At 37.7% G+C, this 14,766-nt stretch overlaps 1 protein-coding gene across 3 annotated transcripts in view; it reads left to right on the top strand.

Annotated features, from left to right (window-relative positions):
• Positions 1-14,766, top strand: part of LOC101428841 (zinc finger protein 596-like) — a 158,269-nt gene that overhangs the window by 48,935 nt on the left and 94,568 nt on the right. For all 3 annotated transcript variants that reach the window (XM_071218756.1, XM_071218757.1, XM_004470812.5), the window contains exon 2: positions 14,656-14,746. In XM_071218756.1, the coding sequence (XP_071074857.1) occupies positions 14,735-14,746 (12 nt within the window). In that variant the 5' untranslated portion in view covers positions 14,656-14,734. The remainder of the gene's footprint in view (positions 1-14,655; positions 14,747-14,766) is intronic.

Here is a 14,766-nt window from a genome sequence, read left to right as displayed (position 1 = left end):
GCCCTCAGATTTGTCTGTCCTTTCCTCTTTTAAACAGGCTTAACTGGAATTCAGGGTCCCATGCAGAGCCCACTCAGCTATCCTGCAGCCACATGCTGTGGCACAAAAGATTCACATCTCTTTACACTATCAGTTGGCAGATCATCCCAGTTTCTGAGAAGGCACCCCATGGGGAGTCTACTGGAATGTTGGAAGACCTGCCCTTTACCCTAAGGGAAGATACATGTATTCATCAGTCTGATTGGCAGCCCACCACTACACCTGACTGAATGGATTGCTTGCTGAGCCAGCATCCTGAAAATTGGGGAGAGCTGCTCACTATCTCTACACTCTGGGTATTGGGAGCTTTATGTCCCTGGGCATCCCCAGAGCCTTAGAGGTCTTGGGGCCATCTTGGTCCAGTTCCCAGGCTGAATACTCAAGCTGGGCTGACCCTAGGAAAGGGCATGGCTAGGGACCTTTCTTTTGCCTTCTTTTCAGAGGTCTAAGGAATCAGCCATGAGCAAACTCATCTCATGGTGACTCCCAGATTCTGAGTTCTGCAATTAAACCCAACATTAAAAGCCCATTAAAAACAAAACAAAACAAAAAACCAACCTTGAGACTGTGGCTTTCCAGGAAGCAGCTTCAGGGAGCTACCAATTCATTATTCCTTGTTAACAAATACATTAATACATTTTCAGTTTCTAAGGCATTCTAAAGCATCTCACAGGCCCAAAATGAGGACTGCAGTAGTTGGAAGATTAAAGGCATTTCTAGTTAAAGGAAGTTAACTAGTGGTCTAAGAAATGATATAAATGGGTGATAACCATTCTGAACTTACAGAGAGGGCCAGGTAAACTCCCAGTGGACTCCTATTTGACTTAGGCCACATGCTCAGTCAGGTCACAAGGACTTTTTCATCTGTCACCCAAAACTTCCTTGGATCTACATGGCATGGGTGCTCACTCCTACCACCTCTGAACAGGGAGCCAGAAGTCTGGGCAGACTTGAGTTTTTGTCCCACGGGAATCTATCCAGGAACCCCTTTAAAATGGCATGCTAAAGTCACTTCTAATTAAAAGGAGCTCACCGAGAGGGCCTGATTAACTCCTCACAGACTCCTGCTTGACTTAGGCCACATACCCAGTCAATCCTCAAAGGTGGTTTCACCCAACACCAGAACGTCCTTGGATCAACATGGCATGGGACTTGGACCTACCACCTCTGTAGAGGTAGTCAGAAGTCTAGGCAGACTGAGTTTTTGTCCTGTGGAAAACTCTCCAGGAACTCCTTTAAAATGGCAGAACCAAAAGAGTACATAGGCTTTAATTAAAACTCACCCATCTCTGGTGGGATGGGGGAGCACGACTTGCCTTTCTGTCTTCTGGCAGTGGCTTGACAAGTGAAACAGGGAAAGTATTGGACTCCTCTTGGCCCATGGCTATATTGCATAAAAGAATTTTAGAACATGCTAGTTGAGTTAGGCCAATAAAAAGAATTTATTGGGAAATGTAGGAAAAGAACAGAGCTTGCTAAGAAATGGTAGAGAAGAATAGAAATATGCACTGAGATTTTGTGTGGGCTCCTCTAGGCAGAAAAAGCCTCTTCTTTTTTAATGTAAGCATTGAGGGTTATAAATTTCCCTCTTAACATTGTCTTTGCTCTTTAACAGAGGTTTTGATATGCTGTGTCCTCATTTTCTTATATTGCAAGATATTTACAGAATTCTCTTGCAATTTCTTCTTTGATCCATTGATTATTTGAGTGTTTTTAAATCTCCATTTATTTATGAATTTTCCCTTTTTTCTGTCCATTATTTCTTTCTAGCTTCATTCTGTTATGATCAAAAAGTATCATGTAGGGAAGCAGACTTAGCCCAGTGGATAGGGCTCCGTCTACCACATGGGAGGTCCATGGTTCAAACCCCAGGCCTCCTTGACTCATGTGGAGCTGGCCCATGCACAGTGCTGATGCATGCAAGGAGTGCTGTGCCACGCAGGGGTGTCCCTGCGTAGGGGAGCCCCACGTGCAAGGAGTGCACCCTGTAAAGAGAGCCGCCCAGCGTGAAGGAAAGTTCAGCCTGCCCAGGAATGGCACCGCACACACGGAGAGCTGACCCAGCAAGATGACGCAACAAAAAGAGACACAGATTCCCATGCCACTGACAACAGAAGCAGACAAAAGAAGAACAGGCAGCAAATGGACACATAGAACAGACAACTGGGGCAGGGCGGGAGAAGGGGAGAGAAATAAATAAATCTTAAAAAAAAAAAGTATTGTGTATCTTTTCAATCTTTTTAAAATTACTGAGACTTGTTTTGTGACCCAACATATGTATGGGAGAACAGTCCATGAGTGCTTTAAAGAATGTATATCCTGCTGTTGTGGGGTGCAATGCTTTATAGATGTCTGATAGACCTACTTTATTTACCATATTATTCATGATCTCTGTTTTTTTATATATCCTCTGTCCAGATGTTCCATTCAATACTCAACATACTATATTGAAGTCTCCAACTATTACTGTAGAGACATCAATTTCTCCCTCTTGTTTTGCCACTGTTTCTCATGTATCATGGGGCACTCCATTTAGGTGCCTAAATATTTAGCATAGTTTCTTCTTGGGGAATTTCCCCTTTTATTAATATACAATGACCTTCTCCACCCTTTATAACCATTGTGCATTTAAAATCTATTTTGTCCAATATTTGTATCACTACTCTAGGGTTTTTTTTGTGTTTTTTTTTTTGTTACCTTTATCATGGAATCACTTTTTCCACCCTTTCACTTTTAACCTAGTTGTGTCCTTATGTCTGGGGTTAGACTCTTGTAGACAACATATAGATGGCTTATTTCTTTTCCCCATTCTGTCAGTGTTTGTCTTTTAATTGGAGAATCCAAGCCATTAGCATTCAATGTTATTTTTGTAAAGACATTACTTACTTCATCCATTTTGTCCTTTGGCTATCTTTTTCATATCTTACTTTTTTCCTGTCTTTTTCTTTAATTTACCCTTCCTAATAATCCTTGTTTCTATATTCTTCTCCAAGTCTCTTGCCCCTGTTTCTTTTGTTTTGTTTTGTTTTGTTTGTTTTTCCTTTCATGCTGCAGCACACCCTCTAGTATATTTTGTCATTCTGTGGTCTTTTGGTAACATTAGTTTTTGTCTGAATACTTTTATCTCACTATCATTTTTGAAGGACACTTTTAATGGATACAGATTTCTTGGCTGGCAGTTTTTCCTTTTCAATTCCTTTATATATATTTTTTTGTCTCATTATTAATAATCTCTTTTTTTATATATTGTTTTTCTAATATCCTTTCATTTCTTTTTGATGTTTTTCTTTAGTTCATTCATCCTATTTATTAGAGATGGTCTAAGAGTTTTGATTAGTATTTCAGGAGACTGTGCTTACTCCATAATATTTTCCATCAAGTTCTTTTTGTCCTGTGACTGGGCCATACCTTCCTGTATTTGTATATACATTTTCTAATTATTTTGTTGAGAACTGGACATTCTGAATATTATGTTGAGGTTACTCTGGGAATCTATTTCATTCTTCAGTTTGTTATACTAAGAACATTCAAAGAGAAAGGAAAAGGAAAAAAAATGGAAAGAAGGAAAAAGAAAAAAAAAACATGAAAACACCCACAAAAAGGAAAAAAGTAATGATGTGCTTCTCACCTCCATGGTTTCTTATGAGAGGTCATCTTTTAATCTAATTGAGATTTATTGTAAGTGATGCTTTTCTTTCCTCTTCCTGCTTTCAGAATTTTCTCTTTATCTCTGATATTTATCAGTATGAATTCTAGGTGTCCCAGGATATGTCTATTCAGAATCATTCTGTTTTGGTTGCATTGTCCTTAGATGTTGATATTTTTTCTGTCTTTCATAAGGGTTGGGAAGATTTTATCATTATTTCCTCAAATATTCTTTCTGTTCCTTTTCCATTTTCTGCTTCTGGGATACAGATAATGCGTTTGTTTTTGCATTTCTTGTTGTCATTCAGTTTCCTGTACCATTTTTCCATTCTCTTTTTCTGTAATCCTGTCTTCTCCAGTTCAGATGTTCTGCCTTCAAAATCACTAATCTGTCTTCAAGCAAATCAGTCTGCTCTTATGTGCCTCTAATATATTTTTAATCACATCCATCTTGGTTTTCATTCCCCTTAAGCTCTGTTACTTTTCTTTACAGGATTTCAAACTGTTGTTTATGCTTCCCCATTGCGTTCTTAATATTCTTTATTTTTTTATTCGTATTTTCTTTCAATTCTTTGATTTGATTTAGGAGAGATGTGTGATTATCACTGATTAATGGTCTTAAGTTCTATCTCTCTTCAGGATATTTGGCTTGTTCCTTTGGCTGGGCCATCTTTTCATTTCCTAATATTCCTTGTAAATTTTGGCTGATATCTAGGCATCTGAATTTGTTGAATTTACTCTGATTGCCAATTTCTTTCTAGCCTTATTTTTCACATACCTTCTTTTAAATAAGTTTCAACTCATTTTAAGTCTTTAAAACTGCCCAGCTTAAGGTATCAAAGTCATGCCAGGGACTTGTCGCAGTGTGGGCTCGCCCGGAGGGCCGCTGCAGGGGCGGTGTGGGCTTGGGCGGAGGGCTGCAACACACGGAGGGGCCTTCCGAGAAGGCGCTCCGGGGCCGGCAAGGTGCGGAGGACGCGCGGTAGGAAGAAGACTACCGAGGAGACCAGGATCTGTGCGCAAGTCTGATTTATTCAGGAAGTACAGCGGTTAATATAGGGTGAAGACGGGGGAGGGGCAGGGGGCGTGGCCGGGGGGCGGCAGACGGCTGATAGGTTTGTGCAGGGGTGCATCACTGGTTGCGGGCAGAAGACGGGGTAGCCAGGGTTCTCGGAGGCAGCGAGGTGGGGCTGTCATGGCGCGGCGGTGGCCCTCGGGGGAGAGGCGGGGTTAGGCCACCGAGGGGGAAGCGGGTGCAGCTGGGCAGAGGGGCGGGCAGTACACCCGAACCCCAAGCGGAGGGCCTTAACGCCCATTCCCGCCACCCAGGTCCGACTCGCACCAGCGCCTGGAGACGAGCCGACCCTTGCTGTCGCCGCGCTCCCACACGGTGCCACCCTACAGGACTCAGTAATGTTTTGCAGATTTTCTTCCAGGAGTTAGGGTACAGAGAAACCCAAAATCAGTTTTGTCCATGTAACTTCCAGACTGGCCAGTAGATGGGACTCATCAATTTACCTTTCCAATGAGGAGTTTCACTCTCTATTTTCCTTTAATTTGGTCTGACCAGAACTGAAATTCAAAGCAGCCTCTGCTTGGCGAATTCACTGAAGAGAAGCCTCCTGATTATCTCTCCCTTTTCCCTTTGTAACAGCTTACAGGGAGGAAGATGTCTGTTCCCATCTCAGTTGGCGGCATTGAGACTGGGGCTTTACCCCAGCCTAATACATTTGGAGTGTGGGAGGGGAGCCACTGTGGGATTTGGTAACTCATATTTGTTGTTTTGTGTTGTTCATCAACCTCTGACCCTCAGCCTCTTGGAGTTTTGTAGCACTGTCCTAATCTGCTGAGCCCCAAAGCAGATCCCTTGGAAAAGTTTTGACTTTTTCTATATTGCTTTTTTGAGAGAGTTGAGCCCTGCCTGCTTAGTCAGGCACCATATTCCCACAATGCTTCATTTTATTTTAATCCTATTCTTTCTCCAGGTAATTCAAACTCTTGGTCAATATAGAACAAGTACATGTGGGTCTCTTTTGTATCTCCAGGACTTTGAATGTTTCCTGTTACATAGAATGAACAGTAAAGTATTTATTTGATTAGTTAATAAAATAGTCTTTAAATCCTTTTCAATGGCCTTACCTCTTCGTTTTTCATCATCATAACAGGATTTAAAATTCTTAATTTTCTTGTAAATCAAATCAAGGTGAGCAGAATGCATCTCATTGAATGAAATCCTGATTAATCCTGTATCCACAGTCTATGCAATCAATGTTTTCTCCCTGGAATGGATCACACAGTGGATTTATTAAATGTTTTCCCTATACAAGGGAATATAATTAGAGGTTGCATGTTCCCATAGATAAATACGCTCAAAAGCACAGAACTTTGGGAGAAAAGCAAAATGTAGTTTGTCTCTGGAACTTCCCTCAGAACTGAATAGACCTCAAGGTGGCTTATTTTTTGTTTTCTTGGGAGTTCCTCAAAATATGATATGTGACCTGGCCTTTCTCCATTACCATTTATAAATACTGCCAATTTTCAAATATTGATTCTATTAAAGTACTATCTTAAAATATTTAAATTTTATTGGCATGTGATTTTTACTTCTCCAGTTATTAAATTCTCTTGCCGATTGAGGTAAACCTTTTTCAGTGTGTTGCAGTTAATGGATTTGTCTTCACCTCCTTTTGCTCCTCAATGCACTCTGATATGACTTTCACATTCTGTACTTATGCACTGCCCTTGAGAATCTGCTTACATCCATCACAATCAAATTACTGAAAGCATCTTCACTTTAAAAGAATTTTCAACAAATTCCCTGATTTCCTCTTCCTATTCTCCATTTCTGTCCTGGTCTCCTAGGTCATTACACTCTCTTGGATTTTTTCTGGACCCACATTACATATTTCTGAAATATTTAATGTTGAAATTCATTAGAACATAGTCCCAGTCCTTCCTTTATTTATATCTTTCTACCTAGGCAATATCATCTGTGGTTATAGAACTTAACCATTCCCGTCCAAATGTTATATCTGAGTTCTGCTCCTTAAAATATATTCTGCACTTTTTCATTGTTTTATCATCACTAATTTAGATGGACTCATCACCTTTTGAAAATCTTGCTCTTCTTTAATAATCCAAACCAGACTGAATGATATGTCCTGTTACACAGTTGCTCAATAAAGAAACTTTGGTGTTATTCTTTTAAAAAAATTGGTATTTCTATGAGAGATTTACTATCTCCAAAAATAAAATATATCTAGATCATTTAACAAGTAACCTTAAATTTTTTCCTTTAAATTGCCTCTTCTTAAGTGGATTTTAAAGTGCATAGTGCAGATTGTAAGTTTATTTGCCATAATGACTCTATGCTTTTGGACAGGCCTAACTCAGAATTGTCTTCCAACATATACACATTTATATTTGAAAAAGAATCACTTTCTTGAAAAATACTGCCTGGAATTGACAGTGATCAGAAGGATCTGTGAGCTTGGTGTTTGGCATAACATAATAGACACCCTGAACTAGGCTAGGAAGGAGAATTGCCTTCATTGGCTAGTGGAAGACAGGAAATCTAACCTGTCTGAAATTGGCCTCCTTGTTGAGGGGTTTTCTTACAGCTTTTATATAGGTTTTGCAACAGAGAAAGTTAATCATTAAGTTGAGCTCTCTGAAAATGGGCTGGGGAATTTCTCTAGTGTTTTTCTTTTTCTCTTGTTAACATCAAAATATGTAATACTCCTGGGGTCTTTAATTCTCGTTGTGATAAAGATAGAGTGAGTGAAAGATTACATGTTTTCATTTTTTCTTAACAAAGAGGAACTAACAGTTAAGGTTAATATCAAACTAGACAGTTCTATGTGTTTTGTTACAGACATTTAATAGGTACTCTATGGTGACTGGTAGGATTCCCATATATTACATTTTACCTTTGCTACAGAAAGTAGGCTGAAAACATGTAGGACTATATAAGAAAACCATGAAAATGGGAAATATTGATTACCTAAAATGCATGGTAAAAAGTAATGAAATGCAATTATTTTAATTTCAGTAGAGTGGATTTTTAAAATGATAAGCTATGTATTTGTTTATAAATACCTATGCCTAAAATGTATTGCTTCATTTCTATACAGAAATAATATATTCTTCTATTTTTCAAGATATATCTGAATAACTTTGTAATCAACTCATATGATGCTACTAACTGGAGGGATAATTAGTACTAGGCAAAGTGAGATCATAATCTGGAGATGAATTCTAACCACACCTTCTTTAAAGGGCTTTGATTCAAGCTTGCTCTAGGAAGACTGAAATGAAAAATAAATATTGTGAGAGGGAATCAGGTTACTGTCCTCAATTTATTTCATTATTTGGCTTATTTTAAAAAGAACTAAGTTAAATTGGCTGTCAAAATTATCTGTAAATGCTTTAGATTTTGTTCTTATGTTCTTGTTTTGTGTTAGGGTATTTGCTTCCTTAATATAGTGATTTGCTGGTACTGCTAATAGGTTTTCATTTGTGCACTAAAATGCATGGTAACTGAGTATTAAGATTATCAGGATACTACCATTGCTTACTCTTTTATGTCTTGAGGATTAAAAAGGAAAAGAGATGCATATTTGTCTGTTAATACCTGCTAAAAAATACAATTTTTTTTTTAGAAATGTGTCATTGATTTCTTTTTCATAAACATCCATACTTATGGAATCTAGCCATCTGGGGAATAGATTATAGAACCATATGTAACAAACTGGATATTCTGATAGATTCAATGCATAGTGCCTAATTATGTTCAATAGGCCTAGTGCCTTAAAATATAGAATGTATATCTGATTGCACTCATGCATCTAAATGGTCAAAAAGGAAAATATTTTTGGGAGCAGGTTCTTTAGTACTGTCAGTAATTACTTAGCACTACTAAAATCATAAGCATTGTTAAAACTCAAACTAAATGGAATGTATTGTTAAAGCATATACAAACATATATTAATAACTTTAATTTACAAATTTCTTTAAAACCCAACTTACTCATAGGAAAATCAACAATGAAACTTAAAATCATTTTCTTTTTGAAACCCCTAATATTTTTAAGTTTGAATATAGATGTGACATAACGAGACATATACTGGATAGTCTTCCCCTTGCTTGATAGTAAAATATGCACACTAAAACAATGAAATTTACAGTGATCTGAAAACTCTTTAGAAAATATAATAAGGAAATGTTATTTGTTTAAGGTTTTTGATGGGGGGGGTATCTGGCACAGGGTGTACCTGGAGCAGACTTCTAGGGAGTATGTGGGTACTCATCTTGTCCTAGTGTGTTATATCATTGGGTAGAGACCCATACAATGAATGGGAAGGTCTTGTATCCCCATCCAGGAGAGGCCTGAGGCTCTCAAACAGAGGGAAGGGGGACTCTTAAGTATCAGTGGTTCTCAATTGGAGAGGACAGTCTAGTGTGTCAAGCCCTGAGCATTGTTGCAAGTATCTATGAATCTGCTCCTTCAAGCAGTGAGGTGTGGTTGTCACTGTGGGCACCAAGGGGAGGGGGAGAGGTGAATAGAATGGACAGAAGTGGGCAATGAAAGCATTGTGCAAGATCATGCAATGATGGATACAGGTCATGTTAAATTTCAACAAAAATTTATAAAAGAGTATAGTCTAAACTGTAAACCATAATGAAGACAATAATATAACTAAAAATTTAGAAAAGTATACAGTCTAAAATATAAACCAAAATGGAACCATGGTTAGTAGCTATATTTCAACTGCAGCATATATAACATCCACATGTAAAATGATCATTGCTGTGGAGGGGGGAAAACAGTTTGTGGTTGAGGATATGGGTGTCCCATATGTGACTTTCCTGCTATCTAAAACTTTTTTGAAGACAAAATTAAAAATAAAAATAAAAAACAGACATGGAGGAAGGAATAGAAGAGGTTGCCTTTCCACTGCACATAAAGGGCAACACCTATTACAGTGAAGAAAGGCAAAATGTCAAAAACAAAGTTTTTTTATATTTCTCATTTTTTAATACTCCAATTTATTTTTACTTTAGTTTTTCTAAATTAGTAAGTAATCTATTTCTAATCTTAAATTTATCTTTTATATTACAACTTTCCACTAATTGAATTTGGCAGTATATTAGGCTTCATTTTTGAAGAATTTTTGGATCACAGAGGGTTCAACTATGGCAAGGGAGGAGCACTGGTATGGGGTGTCATTGATGGAGGACACATGGTTGGGAGGGAATTCTCTTGGGCATGTATAAAGGGTATATAAAAGTATTCAGGTATTTGTTGGTTATTGTCATAGTAGGTAGTGTTACACACAACTGAGGGAGTGCTGAATTCCTAACCAGGGGACCTCTGTCTCATTTGCCAATGGAACAGCAACAATCCTTCTAGTGTAAGGACAAAAAACATTGAAGAATGATGGTCCAATAGTGGGCCCTTGATACTGATAAATATGCTTAGGAGCCTGTGTACTTGAAATTTCAGTTAGGCCTAGAAGTGCAGGGTGCCTAAGAATTACCTCCTGAGAGCCTCCATGTTGCTTGAACATGGCCACTCTCTAAGCCAAACTCAGCATGTAAATGCATTACCTTCCCCCAGCATGGGATGTGAATTCTGGGGATGACCCTCCCTGGCACCTAGGGATTAGTACAATCACTAGCTGGTGATGCAACTAGAAAAAGACCTTGAGTAAAAGGGGGAAATGCTAAAGACAAATGAGTTTATATGGCTGGTACTTCAAAATGAGTTGGGAGGTCATTATAGGAGTCATGCTTATGCACATTTCAACAGGATCCCAGAGACAGCCAAAGAAGATACAACCCAAGATTCTCCTGATCACTACAGAGACACATAGGTTCTACAGTTATGGCAGATGACTCTGGAGTTCAGTGCCGTGTCAGCGGGCCCTATTTTGGAATTTGTGCTCCTGAGTATGATGGAGTTTGGCTCAGATGTGACATTTCTACACATACCTCTTTTGTCACTTTTACTGAAACTGTGGTTGGTGCTGGGGTTAGTGTATACTCAGGCAACATGAATCTCTGGACTGACCATGTGCCATCTGGGCCCTAGGTTTCAGCAGAGTTGCAACATCTACTTTCTGGTTCATTGGACTTACCCAGATCAGCTAATAGGGAGTTGAGGATGGTCAACAACCACACAAGGGAACCAAGAATGTCTACAACTGCAAGCAGGATAATCACATCCATCAGCCATGTGGGATCTAAGCCCCCTCTCAAGTTAGTGATGGAGTGGACATTACCATCCCATGGTCCACAGGATGGAGGAATAAAATATGGATTAGAGTGGACTGGTGTTCTACTGTAAAACTATTGTGACTCTAACAATGGAAGAAATTGTATCCTTGTGTGGAAACTTCCTCAGCATGGGAGTTGCTGAGGGCAGAGAGAGGGAAGAAGAGGTGTGATGTGGGACATTTTTGGGACTTGTAGTTGTCCTGAATGATATTGCAGGGACAGAGGCAATGCATTATCCTGCCATAACCCACTGAATAGACTGGGGGAGAGTGTAAACTACAATGTAAATTATAATCTGTGCAGTGTAGCAGTGCTCCAAAATATATTCACTAAATGCAGTGAATATGCCACAATGATGAAAGAGTTTGATGTGGGAGGAGTGGGGGTGGGGTGTGGGGTATGTTGGAACCTCTTATATTTGTGTTATGTGTGTATCTTTAAAAAAAAAAGACATATAAAAATTTTAAAATTCCTTGCATATTTTTCCAGCACAAATATTTCAAGTCATGTGGAGTCATAAAGATGAGTGAGAAAGTAATTTTAGATTTAAGTTCTTCTCAGATATATAGTTTAGTAACAAGTTTCTTGGTATAAGTCTTTAGAGCATTTACCCAGGACAACCAAAATCCATTTTTAAAAAAGCAGGAGGATTATTTTTGAGAGTTTTAGAAAGAATTGAATGACACAATGTTTGGCTTGAGTATTTTTATCTTAACATCCAAGTTAATCAAGATGTGTCTTTTGAAGTATAGGAGTGATGATATCAACTACATAAAGAGATAGTTTGCCATCAAAATGATGCTTTTCCTAGACACAAAGAAGCTCTGAACTACACATGTGAAAATAGGCTCATTAAAACTTGGATCCCTTGCATTCTCAGTCCACTTGTTTTCTCATGAATAAGGGAGAGAATTTTCACCAGGTGGGAGAGTCCTAATTTATTTTGTAAATGATTTTAATCAGAAAGTATTATTTCATTTGACTGCAGGCCCAGGGCATGTGTGGTCAGGTTAACTTATTGTGGATATACAATATTCCTGGATTTAAAATTATTTGATCATTTTCAAAGGGAAACTTATTTAAACTATTACTATTCAAAGAAGGGTTTATGCAGTTAGATGATGGAGAGAGACCAAAATATGAACAAACAAATGTACAGTGAAAAATTATAGGAGTGACCTGAAGGAATAGTAGAATTGTAATATAGGCCATGGGAAGGGCAAAGAATACCTTAGGTTGGGGCTCAATGAATAGATCTCCAAGGAAATGATGAAACAGAGACTGAAGAAACGTGAGTATGATGTGGGAAAGTGTTTGAGGGGATTTCCATGGAAATGAAGGGTGGTTATAGTGTTTAGTGCTGAAATAATAGCTAACATGAATGTATCTGTCTTTTTCTGACTGATGAATTCTTATTCAATTCTTGGATGCCTGGAGGAGTCCTAACTTAAAATTACTTAATTTAAAGTGAAATATTTTGTTAAAGTAGAAATCCAGATTACATCAATCTTGATTGAGCTCTACATTAATTAAAGAGTAAGCTTTAGAAGAAGAGAATTTATTTTAGATTTCTGAGATCATGGTTGTATCCTATTGTTTTGGAGCCAACAATGTAATAATTTGATACAATTGAATAGTTGAGATTGTCATAATAGTGTGCAAAATGGGAAAGTGGGCTATAAATCATCCTTGAGATGTTCTAATAGTGTTAGAGTAATGCCATGCAGAACACAAGGAGTGACTAGAATAATTTGAATACACTCAAGGGACTGAGGTTTCCAAGGAATCTAAGAAAAAGAAAGTTCTCAAAAGGTGCCATTTGTCTTTACTTCCAAGTTATAGACTAAATCACATACACTTGATTTATTCATAGGGAACTTATTGGAGATGGTAGCATGTTTTACTTAAGAGGAAGTCCATGAAGTTATTATTAACTTATCATTTAAGGCTGTGTGAGAAAAGGGTAAAGATGCTCATGTCGATTGAAGGAAAAGTTCAGGCATAGAGGGCATTTGGGTTCATAATAGAAGAGACACAATAAGGTTAAATGATAAGGTGATTGTGATGGGAGAGATTTTTAAAAGATACAGGAAAACCAAGAATTCAGTTGGAGACATTCAACTTAACCAAGTGACAAGCCTCTTCAGTGAGAGAGGAGTAAATAATGGATATGAGTATATAAATAACTAGACATTATGGTATTAATTTGAGGTGATTTTTTAAAAATTATATCATTCTCCTGGTTATTAAGTTAATCTCATTTGATAAAAGTAAGTGAAATGTGAGAATAGTGTATAGACTATTAGATTTGAAGTGATTATGGAAGATGGAAGAATAATTCAATTATCAAGACAGCCCTTTTCCCAGATATATTTGAAAGCACTAGGAGTTGTGATTCTGTATTTAGTCATAAAGCAAGATCTTAGTAATGTGCTTGTCACATGCAGTAATAAATATGACAGGAAAATAGAATCACCTCCTATGTGGGCAGATGTGGAAAATATTAAGATATTTATTGACACATTGAGTAAATACAGTTCTCAGGAAGCATATGCTGAAGTATGTATTTTGGAATATATCTGGCAGTGAATATTACAGGAGGTGGAAGCTAATGTTTGGCAAGTGGGTTCAATGCAATGGAGGTTTCCTTGTGAAAGGAGAATCTGCATGGATTTTATTGTAACAAACTATATGAAGAGTTTTGACAACAGGGAGAGTATCTGATTATTTAAATGAGACATGACATTCCATGCCAGACCTAGGTGTAGATGTAACCGTTAGGATATTTGCAATTGCAATATAGGGGGAAAAATTTAAATCTAGCCATGTCTTTGGCCACATAAGGTTGTTATATTACTTCAGCTTTCTGAACCTCTATTTGGGACATTTCTTAAATGAGTAAATTAACCTTTTAACAACTGGGTTCCTGAGAAGATTAAATTATTAAAAATGCGTAATTCTACAAACATGTTGAATAAACAATCATTTTCTTCCTGGACTTGAGGCACAAATGACTAAGTTAATCCTAGATCTGATCAACCCCATAATAGTATATAATCTTTTTTTTTATTTTATTTTTAATAATATATATTTCTAAGTTTCTTAGTTGATTTCCAAATACATTGGGGTGAGATATAGAACTCAGCATTAAGGGGGTGGCATTGTTAGACATCACATATGGAAGAACTAAGATAATGACAAAATATCAGGTCACTTTAATGGTAGAGCAGGACGTGAGTGAGAAACCAGAAGACAGAAATGCATGTAAGAAAACAAATGCTATTGCAAAAACCAGTAATAACTGAAAAATTCAAGTCTGCTTCCTCTTGTGGTGAGAATGCAATTCCAGATGTGATTTTGGTCAGAGTTTCCTATGTTTTGGAATCAGGAATGAATTAAAAGTCTCTGACCATGATGGGCTAGCTAATTAATAAATGTAATTTATGTATTTCCATGTACTTATCTGTACAGTGAAGGTAATAATATCATATTCACTAGACAGAGAAGACAAGACTTCCAGCATCTTGTCTCTGGGAAAGGAGAGTCCTCCCCTTAATTCTCTCAAACACATCTCATGTTCTTTTTATTGATTGGGCTGGTGATACTCCTGTATAAAGCATTAGGCATTTGTGACAAGTGGACCTGAAAGTTGTGGTCAACACTTAAATCTTAAGATACTTTCTCCATTCTCAGCTTAACACACCTGCTCATCTCATTGTGAGTGAAAATCCAGAGGAAGATAGATGCCAGCTAAGGTATTGACAATGCAATCATGCAATCACAGGTGAGTAGAGATTTCTTCTT

The sequence above is a fragment of the Dasypus novemcinctus genome, chromosome 12, assembly GCF_030445035.2.
Source record: "Dasypus novemcinctus isolate mDasNov1 chromosome 12, mDasNov1.1.hap2, whole genome shotgun sequence".
NCBI classification, from domain to species: Eukaryota; Metazoa; Chordata; class Mammalia; order Cingulata; family Dasypodidae; genus Dasypus; species Dasypus novemcinctus.
Note: the sequence above shows the minus strand (reverse complement) of the source record. Positions and strands in the feature narration are given on the sequence as shown.